Genomic DNA, 23,656 nt, shown 5'->3' on the forward strand with positions numbered 1-23,656 from the left:
TAGTGTATTATCCAAAACAAAGCGACACTTTCTTCTTACTGTGACCTGGTTTATACTGCGCAAAATAATTATATTTATATATTTGTATACTTTGATATTTATCAATGTTGTACAATTTTAGCAAATCCCATCAAGAATAAATCTATAGAGAGAATAAAAATAGTAGAATTTGTAGTATCGAGGTTAAATTTCTTCATAAGTTGTAGTTTTGCCAACTTTAAATTCCTTAAAAGAAATAAAAATTATCCGATTTGAAATAGTTTTCCTGTCATTCTAAAATGTATTTTTGTGGAATTATTTTCAACTTAAAAATTAAATCCGTACTATGACATCCATAAAGTTAATTTATGTCAACTTTATGTAAGCTATAATTTACAACCGTTTTACGCATTGTAAACAACATTAAAAGTTAAAAAATATAAAACGGCCCTATTAAATATCCTTTTTTTTTGCAAACTTTAATTACATAAACCACAAATTTAACCGAGCCTGCGAAAATATTTTTTCATACTTTTTCTTTACGACAATGCGTTAGGGCCGCCAAGATTTTTTTGTAAATCTAGTTAAAAATGTGCGCACTTTTTTTCAGAATGTGCACACATTTTGAGGTGTTATCGTGCGAACTAATGTTCTATGTGCAGTTGAAATCTACTATAATGGCGCCGAGCGCGACAGAAATGAGTATATTTGGGTAAGACTTGCTAAACTTCAGTTTTGTTAAGGTTTTAAAGGTTTGTGACGCATAAGCCCTATAAACGGTATTCCAATATGGTTCAATATAATGATATTTATATATAGTCTAATTTATCAAAAATGGCACTTTGTAGAGTTTTTGAGTGGACAACTCTACATGGTGCAATATATCATAGTTTGCTTGGCGCCTTTGGGCTGAATGCATTTCGCTAAAAAGAAGGAAATCATATTGATACCTGAAATTCGCGCGATCAAAAATAAATTTACGTCGTCAAAGTTGGCAAAATTAACACATAGTTTGATCAACCCTTAAAAGGAATTGACTTATTAATTGCACATATACTAAGCATATTAAAAAAGTTGTTAACAAATTACCTCCAAGGATTCCAATTTGGTACATCTCGGCAAACAGTGTTTTTCCGATAATATCTACGACGACGACGACGACGATGACCGAAACCATCACCGTCCAACAGCAAACTCAAAACAAGAAAAAGAAACAGCAGCTTTCCGGTCACCGTGCAAAAACCCATAGTTTTAATTCCTCTGGTCCAATCGCTGTATGCCTTTCGTCTGCAAATTATTTTCTAAGGCATATGCTCGGACTTCGCTGAAGCGGAAGTAAATCGTTCATGCCGCTATTGAGCGTCAAAATCATGTCACGATTTCACTGGTTTTATATAAAACAGATACACTAGATCCGATAAATTGCTTATCTAACACAGCCTATAAATTTTTTTTTATTATCTCCTCATATGACGAAAAGTCAATAATTAAGTGCCACGCACTAAAGTCACGGTTTAAAAATTGAGTTAGTTATCTTAACTTTTGCACTTAAAACATTTTTCTTGCAATATGTTTTATTTTTTTTATTTTTTAGTAGAGGATATTGCTCATAATTACGATTATAATCGAACTAGTTTAGCAATATTAATAGTTTAAGTTTATTATGACACGGACTTGACTTAAAATTGACATCCAATTATTCAAAATGTTTTTTCATAAATGAAATGACTGGTAATTAAATCATTTTAAAATGACTTGTTACAACACTGGTATGAGATATGTAGTCAAACAACATCACGATGACACTTTCTTTAATCGAAAAAACATATAATTTTTAAAAGACCCAGATCCCAGGGTAGTTAAAATTATTAATATTACTCACACGTTACCGCCATTAGGAAGGTTTGCTAAAATATAAAGTTGTTTGAGGGAAGAAACTTTTTTTAGATTTAAATTTATCTTACGCAAAACGGTCTATTTTCATAACCTTACACATTCGATGTTTTTGGAGTATTTTGTAATGACTTGTACTTAATTGTTGTGTTGACTGAAGTAAAAACTAAAGTGAAATTCAAGTCATTCAAAACAATAACCTAAAAAAGCGAGTTGAAGCACTTTAATGAGTAAAAATCTTACGTCATGGTAAATCTAAATAAAACGTTAAATGTGAAGAAACAAATCGAATTACCTGTAATTTCATATCTACGTTTTTTTAGCTATGTTCTTATAAAAAAGTGATATCACTACTTTTACTGTGAGTCAAAAACCTACATCATCTAGGCCAGGGGTCGGCAACCCCTGGCACGCGTGCCAAAAGTGGCACGCGGGATGATTTTGCAGGGCACGCCAAATGATTCGGCCGTGTTCGTGTCACAAATTAGTGTTTTAACTGTTGTATTTAACATTGTTTTTTGTGGGCCTTAAACTTGTTGTTTACGACTAACCGTTCGTAATACTTCACAATGCCCTAAAATTGGCGGGATGTTTTCTGCGTTAAAGCAGGGCATTCTACATTAAAAGTAATTAAGCACGTGTGTTTTTGTGCGACTGAGAAACCAAGATAAAAGCGAAACTGATAGTTAACGCTTCTAGGTATCGGCTGAAAAGCGTAAAGTATATTCCAAAATAGTGGGCACAGTGTTGTTTTAGTGACAGTTCGTTTTTTTAATATCTTTACAGAATTTAACTTATAAAATAAGGTTTAATGACGTCTCTTCCAAGATTCGTAAATTAGATGTCAGGGTCACAGGAGGGCTGCGGAGTCAACTCGGGACTAGAGTAAGACTAGGCAAAAAGAGTCCGACGTGTGCGCATACGCAGTACCAAATTTCGAAACAGATAAGGCATATGATGTCATATTTTCTATGACCCGGATTGCTGAACACCCATCTTATTTTAGTTACGTAAATGTGTGAAATATAGTCTGTAGAGTCTGAGCCGGACTCGAGACTCGATGAAATTGCACATTTGGCCGTAGTCGGACTCGGGTTGTTTTTAACCGACTCCGTAGCCGTGGTTGCCAGTGCAAAACCAAGCATAGAAAAATGTTTGGCACGCGAGTTGTTGATATTTTAAAATTATTCATAAACTGGCACACTGTATACGAACGGTTGCCGACCTCTGATCTAGGCCTTTCATTTTGGTACGTCTTTTATTAGGCCTAAACTATAGGTTTCGGTAAGTTGTCTGGCAAGCTGCTGTTTCTACTTATCGTTTTGAGTTTGCTGTTGGAAACTAATGGTTTCGCTCGTCGTTGTCTCAGATTTTATCGGCGAAAAACTGTTTGCCGATTTGTATTAAACTGAAATCCTTGGAGATAAATTATTTAAGAGTGTTATTGTTAGATCTGGCGATTTCCGTATAATAACAAATAGATGGAAATACTTTGGTACTTGGGTTATGTTTTTTCAATAAAATATTCATTCTGCATAGGCAAAAGGTGGTAACCTAAACTTTAGTTTTCAATGAGACTACAAGAAAATGTTATACATGACGTATTTAAAATCAATAAATTTTCGTAAGCCTATGCATTTCTTTTGGTGGGAGCTTCAACCATAACGGCAGAACATGATCATACATCGGGTAACCTTTCGAAACAGGTTGGTCCACGACAACGTAACTTGACCTTAAAAAACATTTAAGAAGTTAGTATTCTCGCGAAAAATGTGAGTTAATGTTTAATTTTTGCGCTTGGGACGACATTTTGACGTGGTTTCTATACAGCCTTATAACTGTGAAGTCAAAGAACCACTGCTTTAGAAGGTCGATGAGTCGACTTCCTCAGAACAGTTTACCATTTTTAAAACTGGACTCAACTTTTTTCCGTGTACTCAACTTTTTGTTGAATGGACATATGAAAAATGTTAGACATGACGTTTTTTTCCCATAACTAGACTGTTTCTTAACCTTTTTTTATGCTCAAAGATCGCATAGTCTCACACTGCATGTCGTAACCTCTGCTTTGGTGCTTCGTTCCACGAAGGGGCACACGTACCCCTGGTTAAGAACCCCTGACTTGAGAGTCTCAGGCATACCAGCTTTAAACCAAAGCTTAACTCCATATAACCTCTATCATGACAGACGTTTCCTAAACATCTGTCAAGCTCTTCGAACGTCTATTCCAATGTTATTTTAGTGTGTGTAAGACAAGCATGTTGTTAAGTGTTTTAGCGACACCTGTTTGCTTTTTATAAAACCCTATACGGTATGATGAACACGCAAACTTTAAATGGTAGCAATACCACTTAAAATCGATCAGATTGAAAACGTTTTAACGAATACGTTTATAGAATAAGTAACTTTGGTTAATATTGTCTATTATCGAATTATTACGTTTAAGGCTGTCAGTTATAAAGCATTAAAGTAATGGACTGATATACGATAATAGATTTACTTATAATGTGATAAAATGTGTTTAGGATTGTATGAGAGCACTTGTTTTGTGATATTTTTTGGTTTCTTCAGCAGAAAGCATTTTTGGTCGTGCTATTATTTGCAAGGCGTCAGTCGAAAGTTAACTTTTGAAACTTAAGAAAAGTTTACGCTATTAGAGTCACAACACAACGTCGCATAAATTGGAATAAATGTTGGTGGATAACAAACAGATAAAAATATACGCAAGATATTTGGCAGACAGCATCTTCAATGTTTACAAACTAGCCAAACACTTGTCCTTGTATTTTGTAGTGGTCAAAAACGCAATGTCACACCACAGCTAACAAGCTTTATTTTGGATTATGTTCCTTTATGGCACGAAGACATATGATTTATGGCTCGTTTTCGAAAAATAGAATAACCGCATAGTTTCGCGTTTCGATCGAATGTTAACAGTTTTTTATAGGCACAGGACCTTTAATTTTCCATTTTTGCCATGCTTAACTTAATAAACGATAAAATTTGACGATCTTCAAGAAATTATTTTTGTTTTTATTGTTTTACGATACCATGGGCTAGCGCCTCATAAGCTAGGCTTCTCTCAAAATATTAATTTATGCCATGATATATTTTGTTAATCCCCTTTTTTTAAACGAAAGTATTTTGTTTTTACCATATCGCTATTTTTTAAACATAACCCCTCTTGTAACATTTACAGGATAATCACGCCTCCCTCTAAATTAAACATTTTGAGGTACATTAAGCATTTTATTTACGTACGGTGATAATATTTGAAACCACGAATAAGTCGAAAAAAGATGGTAGATCATGACCCCTTGCAAATTTTTTTCAATAGATTTTTTAAAATAAAAAAGGCAAACAATAAATGAATTAAATAAACGTTTTCATCATATGAAAAAAACCTTTTTTGATGTCATGGCTTCACTGGAAATGATTTGCAACATGCATTTTTTATGACACTCCGGCCGATGCAAAGCAAAAATATGGAGACGACAAATATTGCGTGATAGGGTATATTCGAACTAAACATAAAATGCATATATGAAAAACCTAACAGGAACGACTGAATTACGCACAGCGGCAATTGGACGATTTTGCAGAACTCTGCGTGTTATAAATTTAGCAATATATTAATCGAAAGTATTTCCTAAAATTACCCATAGCATATAAAACTGTCAGTTTAGGTCGTTTTATAAGTTTTTATTATTTGTCAGTTTCAGACGTTTTACAAGTTTTTCCTCTTTGGCAGTTTCAGACGTTTTATAACTTTTTACTATCTGTCAGTTTCAGACGTTTTAGTCTGATCTTTAAATCTACTGGTAATATGGCATAACTCTGTTTGATATGACGCCGCTCAGCATACGTATTATTGCCTTAGTAGGTGACCTCACAACACCCTCGGCTGTTAGATTGCTATTTGAAAAATTTGGGGTTCGACGATAGCTTGCAGAACAACATAGAGATTCGACAGGTTACCAAATATTAAGAACCACTGGCTTGGAGTATAGGCATGGACCACATCAAACAGAATTTTGTCATTTTCCCAGTGAATTTGTCCAATAAAAACATGATAAACTAAAGTCTCGACTAACCCCTTTGGTTTAATTGGACCATTAAAATACCCGTATAAATATTAGTGTCGCTCGCCGAAATTTTTTGCGGCCGCAGCTTGCCCACCACTGTCGGGTCGCGATAGAAACTGATTGATGAAGAATGTTTTGGTCCGTGGTTTAATCGGAATACACATTTGTGGCAGGAGGTTTAAACCGGTTACACATATTTGGCCCGTCAGTATAAAAGCCAAAACACCCCTGGTTAAGACAATACGATTGAAGCAGAAGGAAGTAAATCACTCTGTTAGCTACTTTTTGATTTGCTATTTTGAAGTTCTAATGTATATGGCAAACTTGTATCGAACTATATAAATGTAAAGGTTCTTGTGGCAAGTTTGCTACATGACCACGCAGAAATATAGACTTTCATTAAACGCCACAAGTCACGTTTTGAAAAGGAAGTCATTGGCATGTTACACGATGAAATCTTGTATATGCTAATCATTATCCATATTTTCTAAAATAGCTTTTATATTATTGTTGTTCGTTGTTGTTGCGCTCCCGATCAAATTTTTACAGCAGTGTTTTTTTTATTCATATAAGTTTGTCACCTTGTTCTGTTTTGCAAAACAAATTAAAAAATAATTAGCTTCAGTGTTCGCTGTTATTTGACTTAAATCTGTATATCAGCTATCTTCATTGGTATCCTATACTGATCATCATTTGAGCACAATTTTTCAAATGAAGGCAAATAATATTAATAACGCGATGACATCACAGCTTGTCGCGTTTGGTTTGATAGTTACCCAATTGGCCCTTCCAGCTTTATGTCAACGGCCGGCAGCCATCAATTCGACATCAGATAACCAAAGCCAAGAAAGACCTGTTACAACTCCAATTTTGTGGAGAACTGCAAAGAAACAAGAGCTACTAAATAAAGCAATGACTACAAAAACTGTACTGCAATCAGCTGATCAAATGACTCCAAAGCCAATCACAAGGACCCCTGTTAACACAGGTCTTAAGGCAATAACGGAATTGCGGACCAGGAAGGCCGCAACAACTCATTCAGTCGAAGCAGTGTCTTCATTTGCACTCCAGGCATCTTCAACAACAATGGTTATCCCATTTCGGTTAGCTTCTATAACTCTTCACGCTTCTTCCATTCCACAAGAACCGCCAATTTCAAGCATCAGCGATCCTTTACTCACGGGGGTAGCCGAACTTACCACCAACGACAACCAAAGCGGTAGTGATTATTCTTTGGCACTCTTTGGACTACCGGTGTTTTGCAGCTATTCTGCTGTGGAAAACTGTTCCGATATTCCTCTACATCAGTGCAACGATTGCACGATGGTGGGAGCTGGATTTTTCGGGCTTTTTATTGTCCTACTGGGGCTTGTTATTATATGTAGTAATGGAATCGTGATTCTGCTGTTCTTAACGGGAAAATCCACCTTCACCGGAACGTATGGAAAAATTAAAGCATCGTTGGCATTTGCTGACATACTTACAGGTGATTAAATTATTATCCGCTTCTTGGACAAAGCTATATTTAAAATTCACATAGGAATAACCAAGAATTTATCTACTTTATATAGGTATATTGCTGCTCGTTGTGGTTCTTCCAAATTTCAGCAAAACGATAATCTCTTCTCCTGAAGAGCTTCTCGAAAACACGCTCACATCACTAGGTTCACAAGAAGCAAGCGTGGGTGGAGTCTTCCTTATCTTAATAACCACTTCGTCGCTCTATCATCTTGTTTTGTTGGCGCAACAACGCTTGTATGCTGTCAAGTGGCCGATCAAATACAAACAGCAGGATGACAAAGCAGTATACATCGGGATAGTTATCGTTTGGATAGTGGCCCTTATTTTTGCAGTAGTTCCATGTGAGTTTTCTAGATTAACCAATGCGTATGTATCCGTGAACCAGCTTTACATACTAAATTTATCCATGGGCGCGGATCCAGGATATACGTTGCAATGTCCCCCGTCTATATTTTTGCCTATTTTAATTACGTGAATTCAATTTTTTTTTGCAAAATCCTAAATTTCGTTTCCATTATGTCTTACCCCATTTTGTTAAATTTGTTCTGGCCCAAAGGCATCCTAGAACAAAAAAGCAAATATAAACAAGATTTTTTTTTAATCTTTAATTAATTATTGCAGCCGTATTGTGTTTTACGTTCTAGTATCCTTTTTCGACAACTTCAGCTTTGCTTACCAGCAACTAGTTTTTTTCTTTACTTTAACACTTCACGACGTCACAAGTAATGATTTTGCTCCACTTATTGGTGTCGTCGTTGTGGTCTACCTTGTTCCCTACTTGGTAATGGTAAGTTGAGCTTGCCTTTACTACTTTTACTTAACCAACTAAATTGACCATACGTCTATAATACTAACTTTCATCCACGGATAATTAAGTTGTTCTTTTCACATTCGTTTAAAGCTTAGAAATCTTTTTCACAGCAATATTTTGTTGCTCAATAAATACTTAAAATGTAGCAGGGAATATGCTTCCAAATATAAAAAAAACTTGTGGAAAGCAACACAATAATATCAAAGGATGTTTGCAAAACTTCAAAACTTTACCATTAATGGCTTTAGATTTTCGTTTCAATTAAAAATGTGGTTTATTTATCTTTTCAGAGTTGTCTAACTCTAGCGACGGCACTTTATATACGAAAGTACATAATAAATGGATCGAAAATAAGGACTGGTCAATCAGGTCAACGTGAAATCAATCAGATCAAACGTGAAATCATGGTCTTCAAAACATTGGCGACCATGCAACTAGGATTCACGACAACAATGAGTCAGTACTAGATTTTTATTTTTCCTACAATAGTACCGGTAGGTGATTTTTAAATAAAAGTAGATGACTGTTAGAATAATACATCATCGTTAACATAGACATATGACTGTAGTCATTAAAAACGTTCTATTTATAGTTAAATCAACTTTGTTTCAGTTCCTTTGCTAGTAATAATTGGGCTGTCTTTCTCGAGGGTGTTTACCCCATACACCATAGCTGCTCCGTACACGATATGCTTCTATCTATCTTTGTCAAACAGGTAGGTGTTGTTAATGTATAGCGTCTTTTAATATTGATAAATGCATAAGCTGCCACAAATTGTTAAACATATTTTTTTGACTTGTCCTTTTCAATTGTGCATGCGTTAAGTCTGTGCAACTGTGGAGCCGGTCTTTGAATTAAAAGGATCTGCTGGGTACAACGAGCACGACACTAAATGGGCTGATTTTCTTGTTTTACGTTGCTAGTCTTGTTCTCGTGATGTTTTAACTCGCTTGGTCATGCATTTCAAATTAAATTGGTTCGTTTCTATCTCAATGCGAGTCAGATATTACTTGCTTTTACGTTTTTGCTACGTTAGATAGCCAACCGATTTGACGAAAGACGGTTGCGTTCAATGAAAATCACACTGGCAATTACTATAGATTTTTATAAGGGGTGTCCAAAACTATATGAGCGGAACCGATACCATATGCGATACCCGTCCTATACTAGGATGGTTTTGGCGCCAAAACCACACTAAATGAATATTGAAATATCAGCTTTATTCGCGACCAACACAACGATTTTAGTCTTGTAAGGTGAATTTATTAAATGTTGTTCTGGACAAATTATGTTTGTACCTTTTTAATTTCATTAATTTGACTTGTTTTAAACTTTCTGTCCATGGAAATTATAGTTTAAATCAAGTGAAATTTTCCTATATAATGCTGTGCCTTATTTTGTATAGGAATGCACCTTACAGTTTTTCGAAAGGCTAATTTTTTTATCAAATTTAACATTTTTTTAGTTTATTAATATAAAAAGGCGATTTTCATAGAAATATGTAACAAAATAAAGTGTATTAAAACAATTTGAAAAAAAAATGTTTAAAATGTGAACCTAGATACCATCGTTTCGCTTATCCCGGAAACATTTGTTTTGCAGCCTTGTTAATGTGCTGATTTACAGCGTCATGGATGTAAAGTTCCGTAAATCGGTTTGCAGTCTTTTCGGTACGGTTTTGTGCAGTAAGCGCAAATCCAAACCGATTGCGTCCTCAGCCAACAAGGATCGACCAACCAACGAAAGCAAAGCAACCTCTGGCAAGCAATCTTCGTCCGTGACAAGAACGACGAGCAATCACTATCAGGCCGAGGCTGTTTGAAACTAGACTGGATCAAAACGAAGCATTGACTACAACACAGTTAAAAATGCAAATGTAGCCTTCTATATTTGCTACTATTTTCATTTTCGAGACAAATCCTTTTTGAATTACTAAACCTTTTGTAGTAATTTGCTCTATCTTTATTTGAGACAAATATTAACTAAATTAAACGTAAGGAAATGATATGTTTAAATTAGACCGAAAGATTTGCAATAAAATGAAGCAATAAGAATTCTCCACCAGCTAATAGGTATGAATTATATTGGATTAAACAACGATTTTTTTCTTAATTTCAAAATACAGAACACCGTATGGTTAAGTTGATCAACACGCTTAAACAAATAACATATAAAAAGGCGTACGCTATCTTTATGTAGGCTTGCCATACGTTCTGGTTTAGCCGGGACAGTCCCGGGTTTAAGGCCTTGTCCCGGTGTCCCGCCCGGTTAACCAATTTGTCCCGGAATTTTCACTTTAAAATTTACCAAAAAATTTACAAAAATGTAAAAACTCTTGAGATAGCCATTTCAGCAATTCTTTCTCAAAACTATAGTAGTACATTTTACGCTTCATTTTTGGTTGGCAAATTTTTTTTAACATAAATTATTTTTTAATTTTTTCCGACAGGTGTGATATTTTTCTAGGGGTGAGGTTGCTGGGACTGGTTTCTTTTTTCTGTGTGTTAAGTAAAAAAAAGTAAATGGATATTATCCGGCGGGTGCTGGGCGATATCTTTTTGAGGAAGGTAAGCGAGCGCCATCGCAAACCAGTCACCGTTAAGCAATTTTTATTTTTAAGGATTTTTTTCACGTATGACCCAGTTTGGTGCCGGTATTATTTGCTTGAATATTACGCAAGTCTAAACAATTGCTGTTACAACTTCTAAACGAAAGTTTAACGTTTGTTAGTGATTCTAGATCGATAAAATGTCGCGCTTTTCAGCATTACAAATCGAATTAAAGTCATAACATACTGATTGCCTTAATCGAAAAAAGTTTTAATGATTTTATATTAAGACTTATATGTTTAAAAACTTCTTGATGTATGTTACCGCGCGAAATTTAGGTAGAGTTCGCAAAATTTCGCATTTAATGCGGCGGTTTTAATATTAACCAATTCTCAGTTTCAAACGAAATTTACTTACGTTGGACGTAATTTGGTACAGGGATTACGTATCTGCTTAAAGGTTTTAATTTTGTGAGGGGTTCCGAACTTGCTTTTTTGTTACGTATTTTGTTGCATTGTATAAAAAAAAATACTGTGTAAAAAAAATAATTTAATTTCACAAGACGAAGAATTGAATTTTTTCTTTAAAAATTGCTTTTTTGGTACATACTTTGTTGCATTGTATAAAAAACTTTATAGCAATTACCTTCGTGGAAGTAAAAAAAAAGCTTCTCTTTATGGAATCCAAAACCATTGGTAGCAGGTTTCAGCTTGACGACAACTGTTCGGCTGACATGTATTTTAACAATAAAACTCTGGCAATTATTTTTTACTAAGGGCCGCATGAGAGGCATAAAATATTGTGGCGGGCCAGGTGAAAAATAAGATCTCACGTTCACGCAATATAATTCCATACCATGGCGCTATACAACAAGTTAGCCAGACAACTTGTTATTACGTTGGCAGTTGAGTGCAAATGTACTACTGAAGTGGATTCGAAGGCGACAAGGCATCCCCGAAGCGCGAAAAAATCGCAGCTATTTGGTTTAGAATGCAAACTTTAATTTAGATTTAGAGGGGAACGTGACGAGATAAAATATATTATATGTGCATTCCTTGATTAAAGTGGTCGGGGCGTTAATTCAACAGTTCAAGGTTCAAATACGTGAAAACTTGTGCACAGCATATTAACTTACATTGACCCTTTTTTATTAGGGTTTGACAAACATATGTTTGAACCAGTGTCATATAGCTAGTTCAGAGGTCGACGCTTTTTTATCATACGTATAACCCTTCTCCAACTTGACAGATTTACAGGATAATCACGTCTCCCTCTAAATTAAACATTTTGATGTACATTAGCCATTTTATTTAGGGTTATTACTAGTTGTAAAATCCACAAAAAAGGATAATAGATCATGTCTTCACTGCAAATGATTTGAAACATGCATTTTTTTATGACACTCAAGTCAAGCATAAATATGTACACGACGAGGAATGCATGATAAGGTACATTCAAACTAAACCTAAATTGCATGTATGAAAAACGGACATGACTGAATTACGCACAACGACAATGGTACTATTTCGCAGAACTCAGCATGTCACACCATTCAGCAACATTAATCGAAAGTACAGATAGCATAAACGATTTGCCAGTTTAGGACGTTTTATAAGTTTTTACTATTTGCCAGTTTAAGGTGTTTTATAAGTTTTAATAGTTAAGGTGTTTTATAAGTTTTAATAGTGTCAGTTTGGACCTTTTATTATTTTAATTATTTGTGAGTTTAGACATTTAGGACGTTTTATTATTGCCAGTTTAGGACGTTTTATAAGTTTTTACTATTTGTAAGTTTAGACGTTCTATAAGTTTTAACTATAGTGGTCAGTTAAGACGCTTTAATCCTATTTTTGAATCTGCTGGGAATATGATATAATTCGGTTTGATATAGCGTCACTCAGCAAACCTATTGCTTTATTATGTGGCCTCACAAGTCCCGCGGCTGTTAAAGCCTTTTGTTTAGCGTATATGTGGTTGAGAATTTAATGGAAACATGTATTAGGTTTCATGTATTCCCCTTATTGTTTAGCACTTTTGATTAGACAATTGGAGCATGAGCAATGGGCATGGACCACATCAAACATAATTTTGTTATATTCTAAGTCGATTGCAAATAATAATATAATAAACTAAAGGTGAGAGTAACCCCTTTTGTAGAAATTGACGATTAAAATACCTATATCAGTATTCGTGTCGCTCACCAAAATTAGGCATGTCGCTGGAAACATGTTTCGCTCTGCGGCCGCAGTTTGCACACCACTGTCAGGTCGCTAGCTCTTCAATTAACGTAAATCTGGTTGATGAAGAATGTTTTTGGTCTGTGGTTAATCGAAATAGACAGTTCTGGCAGGCGATTTAAACCAGTTACATATATTTGGCCCACCAGTATAAAAGACAAAACCTCCCCTGGTTAATACAATATTATTTGGAAGCAGACGTTGATATGTATCATCCTGTTAGGTACTTTTTGATTTCATCATTTTGAAGTTTTCACGCAGATACCAAGCTTGTATCCAGCTGTATAAATTTAAAGGTTGTTGCGGCAAATTTGCTACATGACCACGCAGAAAGGCCACAAGACACGTTTTGAAAAGGAAGTCACTGGCATGTTAAACGATAAAATCTTGTACATGCTAATCATTTTCCATATTGCTCGAAAACAGCTTTCATAATTGACTGTTCGTGGATTTTGCGTCCCCGACAAATACTTCACATTAGCCTATCGCAGGGGTCGGCAACCTTTTTCTAGTCGCGGGCCAAAACCAAACTCAGAAAGGCCCTGCGGGTCGCACAAAGCTTTAACTAAGAATTGTGTTATGGAAATGTTAGACGACTTTTAATCAGGTGGGTTACGGATCTTTTACTTAAAAACGTGTTTAATTACGTTTAAGGAGGCAGTAAGGTTTTGGCGCAAAGCGCAAGGAAAGCGTTTGTTTGGTTTAAAATTCGAGTTTACACGTCGTCATCCATACTACTAATGAAAACTGTAATAAAACAACTTTGAGGAAGCGCGATAACCTTAATAGTTAATCTAGTTGAGTGTTTATTAATCTTTTTATGTCCGGGCGCACCTGGCGAGCGAAGCAAGCGCGATTTTTTTTGGTATACCGACATTTCTTGCAAATTTTTACTACATTGCCGAAAATAAAAAATGAAAAAGTTAAAAAATATATGCCCAATATTTTTGAATACGTTTTCCGTTTGTCCGCGACGCATTTGGCAGCCTTCCACGGCGCAACGGTAAAGAAGCGCTGATCTAGTTGAAACGACAGCCTTTAAAACGTTAACGAACCGGACGTAGAAAGATCATTCGAGTAAAACGCGAAAATTTATCCCAATTACGTAGCTCAAATAGTCAAAAAGTCTTTACAATGGACTCGTGTATAGTTTGTCAAAGAGGCGGCGGCCCGGATGAATTACATAGGCGGTTCATAGAAGTTCGTTCCCTTGTTCGGTTTTGCTAAAAAAAAACAATAAAAGAATTAGCTTCAGTCTTCGTTGTTATTTTGATTTAAATCTGTATTTACGCTATCTGCATTGGTATCCTATACTGATCATTGTTTGACCACAATTTTTCAGCTAAGCAAACATTAATAATAATAAAGCAATGGCATCACAGCTTTTCACAGTTTGTTTAATAATAACCCAGTTGGTCTTCCTAGTTTTAGTTCAACGGCAGGCAGCCACCGATTCGACATCAGATAACCAAAGCCAAGTGAGACCTAATGTTGTTACAACTCCAATGTTGTCGAGAACTTTCGAGAGACAAGAGCTACCAAATAAAGCAATGACTACAAAAATTGTGCTGCAATCAACTGAACAAATGACTCCAAAATCAATCACAAGGACCTCTGTTAACACGAGTCTTAAGGCAATGACGAAATTACGGAACACGAATGCCGTAACAACTCATTCAGTCGACGTAGCGTCTTCATTTGCAGTCAAAGCAACTTCGACAGCAATGGTTGGCCCATTCGGGCTAGCTCCTATAACCCTTCACGCTTCTTCCATTACGCTAGAAACCCCAACTTCTTATATAGGTGATCCGTTATTCATGGCGGTAACCGAACTTACCACGACCAACAACCAAAGCGGTAATAATACCTCTTCTTTGGCACATTTTGGACTACCGGTGTTTTGCAGCTATTCTGCTGTACAAAATTGTTCCAATATTCCTTTAAATCAGTGCAACGATTGTTCGATGGTGGGAGCTGGATTTTTTGGGCTTTTTATTGTCCTACTGGGCATTGTTATTATCTGTAGTAATGGAATCGTGATTCTGCTGTTCTTAAGGGGAAAATCCACTTTCACCGGAACGTATGGAAAAATTAAAGCATCGTTGGCATTTGCTGACATACTTACAGGTAATTAAATTATTATCCGCTCCTTGGGCAAAGCTATATTCAAAATGCACATAGGAATAAGCAAGAATTAATCTATTTTATAGGTTTATTGCTGCTCGTTGTGGTTCTTCCAAATTTCAGCAAAACCATAATCTCTTCTCCTGAAGAGCTTCTCGAAAACACGCTCACAGGTTCACCAGAAGCGAGCGTGGGAGGGGTCTTTCTTATCTTTATAACCACTTCGTCGCTCTATCATCTTGTTTTGTTGGCACAGCAACGCTTGTATGCCGTCAAATGGTCGATCAAATACAAACTGCAAGATGACAAAGCAGTTTACATCGGGATAGCTATCGTTTGGATAGTGGCCCTTATTTTTGCAGTAGTTCCATGTAAGTTTTCTAGAATAACTAATGCGTATTAGTTCAATAGCTTTACATACAAAAATTTACTATCAATGTTTGAAAATTATTGCCGCCGCAGGGCTTTTTCAGAAGTGGTACGTGGCCATGCTTTCCTCCTAAAAACTGTTTTTGCTAATTTTTAACTACGTAAAATCGAAAATGAATTAATTCTTCCGTGCGAATCTTGTCTTTTCAGTTTGTTTTACCCCAAACTTAAATTGGCCTAAAGACGTTCTTTGTCATATCGCACCGTCCAAAATTATAGTTTTGGATTTGAAACAATAAAACAGCGTGAACAACTTTATAACGTAGCTCTCGTACTAAAAGTAACACCACTCCAACGTAAAATTTTAACAAAATAAACGAACTGAGTATTGTTTTAGCCTTCTTTTATGACGTCACGTTTAAATGTAACTTTGTGACGTCACGATACGACGTATCTTGGTGACGTCATCTCTATTTTTTTATTGCCCCCAATCAAAAAACCTAGAGCCGCGCTTAACTTCCGCTGTTTTATTCCAGTTATTAGGAAATATAACCAAGATTTTTTTTAATTATATATTTAATTATTTCAGCCGTGTTGTGTTTTATGTTGTAGTATCGTTTTTCGACAAGTTCAGCTTTGCTTACCAGCAACTGGTTTTTCTTTATACTTTAACAATTAATGACGTTACAAGCAATGATTTTTCTCCACTTATTGGTGTCGTCGTTGTTGTCTACCTTGTTCCCTACTTGGTAATGGTAAGTTGACCTTACATTACCAATGTTATGCAAAAAAAATAAATGTTCCAATTATTATAATGACTTTCGTCCGAGGCGCAGCTGGTTTTTGACCAACGATTACGGCTTACGTATCATTAGTAAACTGAAAGCCATCGCAGACTCACCGAATCTATCGATCAATTTTGCAAGCAAGGCAGGCTAGAAAAACCTCTAGCGTTCAATGAGGTTAGAACTCACGACCTAATGGTTGGTCAGAAAGCAGCTTTTAGAAGGGGTAGATCACAGTACTCATATTGAACACATATTAGTGTGTATCTTTCATTGAATGATGATATGGTTCTTTAGATCCCCTTCAATGTGAAGTTGCTTGTACTAAGATTGCAGCAAGCATTGGTGATGGCTGTTTCTCGACTCGTTCCTCTCTAAGCCTTTTGTAGCTCAGTTGGTAGAGCGACGTTTCCGTTATGGCCATATGTCCTGAGTGCTAACCTCACTGAAGGATAGTTGTTTTTCGAGCCTGCCTTGCTTGCATCACTGATCGACTGATTCAGTGAGCCTGCGCGGGCTTACTGTGCATGTACATTATAGCTAATTAAGTTATTTGCTTTCCGAATTCTTTAAATAAACTTCGATATGTTTTTCATAGCAATATCGTGCACTAAAGTACATCAAGGATTTGCTCCCAATTTATTAAACAAAACTGGTAAAAAGCAACAAAATATTGTCAAAGGTTTGCGAATAAAAAAAAACTTCACCAACAATGGCCTTAAATTCTAGTTTTATTTTTGTTTAATATGGTTTATCTATCTTTTCAGAGTTGTATAACTCTATCCACGGCATTTTTTATACGAAAGTACCTAGTACATGGATCGAAACTAAGAGCTAGTCAGACGGGTCAACGAGAAATCATGGTCTTCAAGACACTGGCAACCATGCAACTAGGATTCACGGCAACCATGAGTCAGTAATACATCTCTGTTTTTTCTTTTAAATAGTAGGTATTTTTCAAATAAAATGAGATTGACCGTTAGGAAACATTAACGTTAACGTAGGAATGCTCATTATATCGTTTACTGTAGTGCTTCTCAAGCTTTTTCCACGGGGCCCAAATATCCTACTAAGCGTAGGCTCCTAATGATAACAGCGAAGAGTTGGCGACCCAATTCTGTTCAATAAACTTTTTGTATGCTTGAAGTAAACAAAACAGAAATCACTAAAGAGCTGTAATCAATTCAAATTAAATTGATATGAGACATGTCTCGTATTGCTTCGACGATTTTATGGTTTTGAGAAATCGTGTAATAAAACTAACTTAATCGGTAGGCTAACCCTACCAAGTTAAACGGCCACCCAATTTTGGTTTGCGGTTAAGAAACACGGGTTTGTTTGATTTTTTTCTAAAATTATTTTTGGTTACATGTTCTTATAAAGGGGGTCCATAAGAAAGTCTTATTTGAAACTGGTATTAGCTGAAGCGCACCCGTCTTATTGATATAAACCTTGGGGTAATTATTTGAAATGAGTTTTCAATTTTCCTTGCAAAAAGATTGTGGTCATAAAATTGTATGGAAAATCTCGGCCAGGTGAAGAAAATTAAGAACCCCGATTTTCTTCATAACTGGTCAGTTAAAAAATCTATTCATAAATAAATTACCTTTTTTTAGTGCCTTTGTTAGTAATAAATGGACTGGCTTTATCGAGGGTGTCTACCCCATACCCCATGGCTACTCCGTACACGATATGCTTCTATATCTCTTTGTCAAACAGGTAAGTGCTGTTAATGTATAGCGTTTATTATTATTGATAAATGCAAGAACTGCTACAAATTTTTAAACATAGTTTTTGCTTTGGCCTTTTTACTCGTGCTTGCGTTAAAGTCTGTAAAACTGCGAGCACAACATTAAAGGTCTGATATTCTTGTTTTACCTTGCTAGTATTGTTTCTCGCCTCGCTTAGTCATGCATGTCAAACTAAATTGATTGTTTATATCTCAAAGAGAGTAAGATATTACTCTACCAGTTTTTCTACGTTTGATAGCCAACCTATTTGACGAAAAACTGGTTGCGTTACTAACGAAATACACTCACACTGGCAATTACTATAGCTTACCATAAGGGATGTCCCATTATATCTGAACGGAATTGATACCGTGGTACGTCCTTTACTATGGTGGTATCGGGGCCGAAATCATACTAAATTAGTAGCCTATTGGACGTTCTGCTATGATTTGCGAACCAACATAGCGAATTTTACCTTTTGAGATCAATTGATTAAAATTTAGTAGGTAAACCACTATAGCTAATGCAAACCGAATATTTGAAAAATAAGATATCTCCTCGCCCTAATGCACGTTAGTGACGACAATGACTTCGAATGGTAGCAAAACAGTACAGACTTTCTTGTCTCAGTCAAAATCAGTCACTATAGTAAACTAGAAACCTATAGTGACTGATTTTGACTGAGACAAGAAAGTCTATACTGTTTTGCCACTATAGCTAAACACTCTTAACACAAGCAAATATGGCCCGAATGACCTGGACAAATTATGTTCATACCTTTTTAATTTAATTAGTTTGGTTTGTTTTAAACTTTCTGTCCGTGTGAATTTTAGTTTAAATTAAGTGAAATTTTCCTGCATAATTCTGCCTTTTTTGAATAAGGAAAGCACCTTACAGTTTTGCGAAAGGCTAATTTTTAAATCAAGTTTACAATTTTTAAAATTTATTTATAAAATGAAACTAAATTGTGTATAAATTATAAAGTGTTTTTACAAAATTCTAATTTTCCTAAATATAAGAACGTGATTTTTATAGACATATGTAACAGTGTTGTAATTACTTAAGTCACTGTTTTTAAATGACTTGACTTGACCTATGTCTTTTGGGCAAATGATTTGACTGGACTTAAGTCATTTGGACAAATCACTTGGATTAAAATAAATTGTTTTAATTAAGCAATTAATTATAAAATTGCGTTATTTAGCCCAATCTTTGCACTTAAAAGAATTTGCTTGTTATATGCTGCTTTTATGTTATTTTTGACTTGAGTTGCTCATAATAATCGGAGGAGAATGCCGTTTTTCATAATTTAAAGTTTTATTTTTTTGACCAGGGCTGGACTTGAAGTTGACTTGCTCTAATTATGACTTGACTTGGGAAACGATGACTTGGACTGGGACTTGACTTGTTATTTATTAAAAAAGACTTGACTTGTACTTAAGTCATTTCAAAATGACTTGTTTACAACACTGATATGCAACAAAATAAAGTGTTAATCTATATACATTTTTTAGGAAAAAATGTTTAACCTGGAAATAATCATTTCGCTTAACCCGGAAACATTTGTTTTGCAGCCTTGTTAATGTGCTGATTTACAGCGTTATGGATGCAAAGTTCCGCAAATCGGTTTGCAGTCTTTTTGTGACGGTTCTGTGCAGAAAGCGCAAATTCAAACCGATTGCGTCCTCAGCCAACAAGGATCGACCAACCAACGAAAGCAAAGCAACCTCTGGCAAGCAATCTTTGTCCGTGACAAGAACGACGAGCAATCCCTATCAGGTCGAGTCAAAACGGAGCATTGTCTGAAGCGCAGTTAAAATGCAAATGCAGCCTTCTATATTTTTTATTTTCGTGACAAACCCTGTTTGAATTGCTGAACCTTTTGTAGTTTTTGCTCTATTTTCATTTGAGACAAATATTATTTAAATTGAACGTTCGGAAATGATATTTTGAAGTTAGACCGAAATATTTGCAATAAAATGAAGCTATAAGATTTCTCCGCCGCAGCTCATAGTTATGAATTATATTGGATTAAACAACGGATTTTTCCTAATTTCAAAACACAGAGCACTGCATGGTGAAGTTAATCAACACGCTTAAACAAATAACATATAAAAAGGCTTAGGCTATCTTTATGGAATCCAAAACCATTGGTAGCAGGTTTCTGCTTGACGACAACTGTTCAGAAACGGTAAATTTCTCCAGCGGTTTCCCAAATTTTGGACTTGCAACTTTTTGGTATTTAAATGAAACACTTGCGGTCTCTTAAAACTACTTAGCGGTCACCCAAACCAAACCTTAAAAAAAAACTGATCAGGCTGGCCAGGATATGCTTCGCCTATACTGCTCCTATAAGTAAAATAATATACATATACAAAGCAAAGTAATAATAAAATAAATAACAAATTCAAAAACATAGAAAAGCAGTACAGATTAGATAACAGTTTAAAAGAAAAACAGGATATCAGGAGAAAACTATGGCTTTCTAAAATGTGATGACATGATAGCAGCGCTGCGCGGACAAACCAATTAACCTGACGTGACATTCGATAACAACAAGTCGAAATAGATAGATAGAAAAGAGGGCAGTGCTGGGCAAATATTTTTTTACCAAGGGCCGCATGAGAGGCATAAAATATTGTGGCGGGCCAGGTCAAAAATAAGATTTCAAATTCACGCAATATGATTCCATACTATATCGCGCTACACAACAAATCAGCCAGAGAACTTGTTATTACGTTGGCAGTTGAGCGCAAATTTAGAGTGCATACGTTAATTTAGATTTAGAGGGGGACGTGACGGGATGAAGGTTGGCTAAATGTGAATCCTAATTAGGTTGGCTAAATGTGAAACGGTATGTTTCAGAGGTTGGAAAGCGGCCTACATACAAGTTTTCGTTCATATTTTTAATACGTTATACTTTCGATCAAAGCATAAAAAAAATAATTTTAAATATTAGGGTAAGTTTGACAAACACATGTTTGAAAGAGCATTACAGCTTGTGCAGAGGGCGACTTCAGTCGCTATAGAAGACGCTAAAAAACAAGTTAAACGAGAAAACAAACGAATTTCGCGCGAAACGCGAATAACAATTTCCACTTCAGTCTTAAAATCAAGCTAAAAGTGTGGTTTGTGGGGGTCTTAGATCCGGCCCTGGAAAGAAAATGCACCTAGGTTACAACCAAACGTGCAGAACTTTAAGAAAATGAGCCGCGGGCTTAAATTACTTGGCGGGCCACGGGCCGTATTTTGGCCAGGTCTAGCTTAGTGCATGCATTGCGTAAATTGTGTTGTTGTCTAATCCGAGGTCAAATCAGTCTTAATATGTTTATAGTGGCATTAGTTATTTTTAACGATTTAGCTTGGCTAAAATGCAATAACATAAATACTCGTGGAACCACGCCACAATATTTCTGGCATATGTTTGTGGGACACAGAATACAGTAGGCTACATGCGTGACAGGGGCGGCTCAACAATTCTCGTTTGGCCGGGGCATGACATGTTATACGATTACGTCACAAGGTTCCTTGTCAAAATAATGTCGAAAGACATATAAGCTCCAGAAACCTGCTGCAATCTTCGAACATGTGCCTTAATGGGCAAGGGAATCAAGTGTAAATGAGACAGGGATAAATGATGTTCGTGAGCTACAAAAGGGAGTTTATCTTGTTATAAATTTTAGTTAGAGAGATGTTGCATACCACACAGTCGTCGTTTCGCGAAAAAATGTTTCATTTAGATCAATTTAATTGAAATTGCATCTTGGAAAGGTTCGCTTTGTTAGCTTATAGTCAAGGGTAAACCTTTAAAAAACACTTTCCAGAAGCGTGATATATCCGGGTCTTAATTTTATGATATGTTCATTTTGAAAAGACGGTAAACATTTGGGCGCTAAAAAAACGCAAATATAAATTATTGCCCCCCATCAAGCATATGACGAACTTTCAATTTTTGCCATTGCTAAATTAGATAAACAAAAGAAAAACTTTTTTACGATACTACCGCTTCATGAACTCAGCATCTCTCCAAATATCAATTTATGCCATAGTTTATTTTGTTGCATTTTGTCGCGTGAATCTAGATTTCTCTACAATATCGCTGTTCTATCATGCTTAACCCCTCTACAACTTGAAAGATTTACGGCATAATTACGCCTCCCTCTAAAGTCTAAAGTCTGAATTACACATTTTGAGGTAGAGGTACAACAATTTTATTTAGCCTACGTACCGGGTTATTATTACTTGTAAAATCCACGAGAAAGGGTGGTAGATCATGGCCTTTTTTAAAATGAACCTTCCCTTTTCATGTGAAGGCTTCGCTGTATTTGCTTTGCAACATGCATTTCTTATGACACTCAAGCCAAGATTAAGCGAAAATATGACACGACGAGCAATGCGTGATAGGGCACATTCAAACTAAACTTAAAATGTACGTATTAAGAAACTGAAAGTTACTAGTGAATCACGCACAACGACAATGGGATTATTTCGCAGAACTCTGCACGTCACACCATTCAGCAATATCAATCGAGAGTATTTACTAAAAACAGATAGCATAAAAAACTATGTGTCAGTTTAGGACGTTTTGTAAGTTTTCACTATCTGTCAGTTTAAAACGTTCTATAAAGTTTTAATAGTGGTCAGTTTAAGACGTTTTATTCTTAGTTTTAAATCTACTGATATTATGCATAATTCTGTTTGATATGGCGCCGCTCAGCATACGTATTGTCTTAGTAGGTGGCCTCACAACAGCCTTGGCTGTTAAATTGCCATTTGTTTAACGTATACGTGATTGGAAAATTAGGTTTCATGTATTTCCCTTATTGTTTAGCTCTTGTGAATTAACCACATCAAACAGCTTTTTGTCGTATTATGATGAATTAAAGACCACGCATAAATAAGGCATTTTGTTAAACGCCACAAGACACGTTTTTGAAAAGTCACTGGCATGTTAAACAATAAAATCTTGTACATGCTAATCATTTTCCATATTGCAAATATAGCTTTCATATTATTGACTGTTCATTGATTTTGCGTTCCCGACAAATATTTTACAGTGGACCTATTGTGTGTTTTATTTCATTCATAGAAGTACGTCACCGTGTTCGATTTTGCCAAAAAAAAAAGAAAAAAGAATTAGCTTCAGTGTTCGTTGTTGTTTTGATTTAAATCTGTATTTCCACTCTCTGCATTGCTGTGCTATACCGATCATTGTTTGATCACAGTTATTCAACGAAGCATACAATAATATTAAGGCTATGACATCACAGCTTGTCGCGTTTGGTTTGATAGTAACCCAATCGGTCCTCCCAGTTATATGTCAACGGCTGGCAGCCTCGAATTTGACATCAGATAACCCAAGCCAAGTGAGACCTAATGTTGTTACAACTCCAATATTGAGGAGAACTGTAAATGCACAAGAGCTACCAAATGAAACAATGACTACAAAAACTAATTCAGTCGACGCAGTGTCTTCATTTGCAGTTCAAGGATCTTTGACTGCTATGGTTAGCTCATTTGGGCTAGCTCCTATAACCCTTCCCGTTTCTTCCAATCCGCTAGAACGCCCAACT

At 35.7% G+C, this 23,656-nt stretch overlaps 2 protein-coding genes across 2 annotated transcripts; both read left to right on the forward strand.

The window, feature by feature from the left end:
- Positions 1–6,869: 6,869 nt before the first annotated feature.
- On the forward strand, positions 6,870–10,111 carry LOC146169235 (uncharacterized). Its single transcript, XM_083386324.1, has 6 exons — positions 6,870–7,443; positions 7,529–7,819; positions 8,123–8,265; positions 8,580–8,745; positions 8,902–9,004; positions 9,892–10,111. The coding sequence occupies exons 1-6, from the start codon at positions 6,870–6,872 to the stop codon at positions 10,109–10,111; spliced, it is 1,497 nt and encodes a 498-aa protein (XP_083242450.1).
- Positions 10,112–14,625: 4,514 nt separating this feature from the next.
- Positions 14,626–19,889, forward strand: LOC146169236 (uncharacterized). Its single transcript, XM_083386325.1, has 6 exons — positions 14,626–15,202; positions 15,286–15,570; positions 16,181–16,323; positions 17,121–17,265; positions 17,970–18,072; positions 19,658–19,889. The coding sequence occupies exons 1-6, from the start codon at positions 14,626–14,628 to the stop codon at positions 19,887–19,889; spliced, it is 1,485 nt and encodes a 494-aa protein (XP_083242451.1).
- Positions 19,890–23,656: the final 3,767 nt, after the last annotated feature.

Source organism: Ascidiella aspersa, chromosome 1 (assembly GCF_963924565.1).
Source record: "Ascidiella aspersa chromosome 1, kaAscAspe10.2, whole genome shotgun sequence".
Lineage (NCBI taxonomy): Eukaryota > Metazoa > Chordata > Ascidiacea > Phlebobranchia > Ascidiidae > Ascidiella > Ascidiella aspersa.

Coding starts and splice junctions, on each gene's coding strand:
- LOC146169235 (XM_083386324.1), top strand. CDS start 6,870: ATGACTACAAAAACTGTACTGCAATCAGCTGATCAAATGACTCCAAAG. Junction 8,266..8,579: donor TTGTTCCCTACTTGGTAATG/GTAAGTTGAGCT, acceptor TTATCTTTTCAG/AGTTGTCTAACTCTAGCGAC. Junction 9,005..9,891: donor TATCTATCTTTGTCAAACAG/GTAGGTGTTGTT, acceptor TTTGTTTTGCAG/CCTTGTTAATGTGCTGATTT.
- LOC146169236 (XM_083386325.1), top strand. CDS start 14,626: ATGACTACAAAAATTGTGCTGCAATCAACTGAACAAATGACTCCAAAA. Junction 15,203..15,285: donor ATTTGCTGACATACTTACAG/GTAATTAAATTA, acceptor TCTATTTTATAG/GTTTATTGCTGCTCGTTGTG. Junction 15,571..16,180: donor TATTTTTGCAGTAGTTCCAT/GTAAGTTTTCTA, acceptor TTTATGTTGTAG/TATCGTTTTTCGACAAGTTC.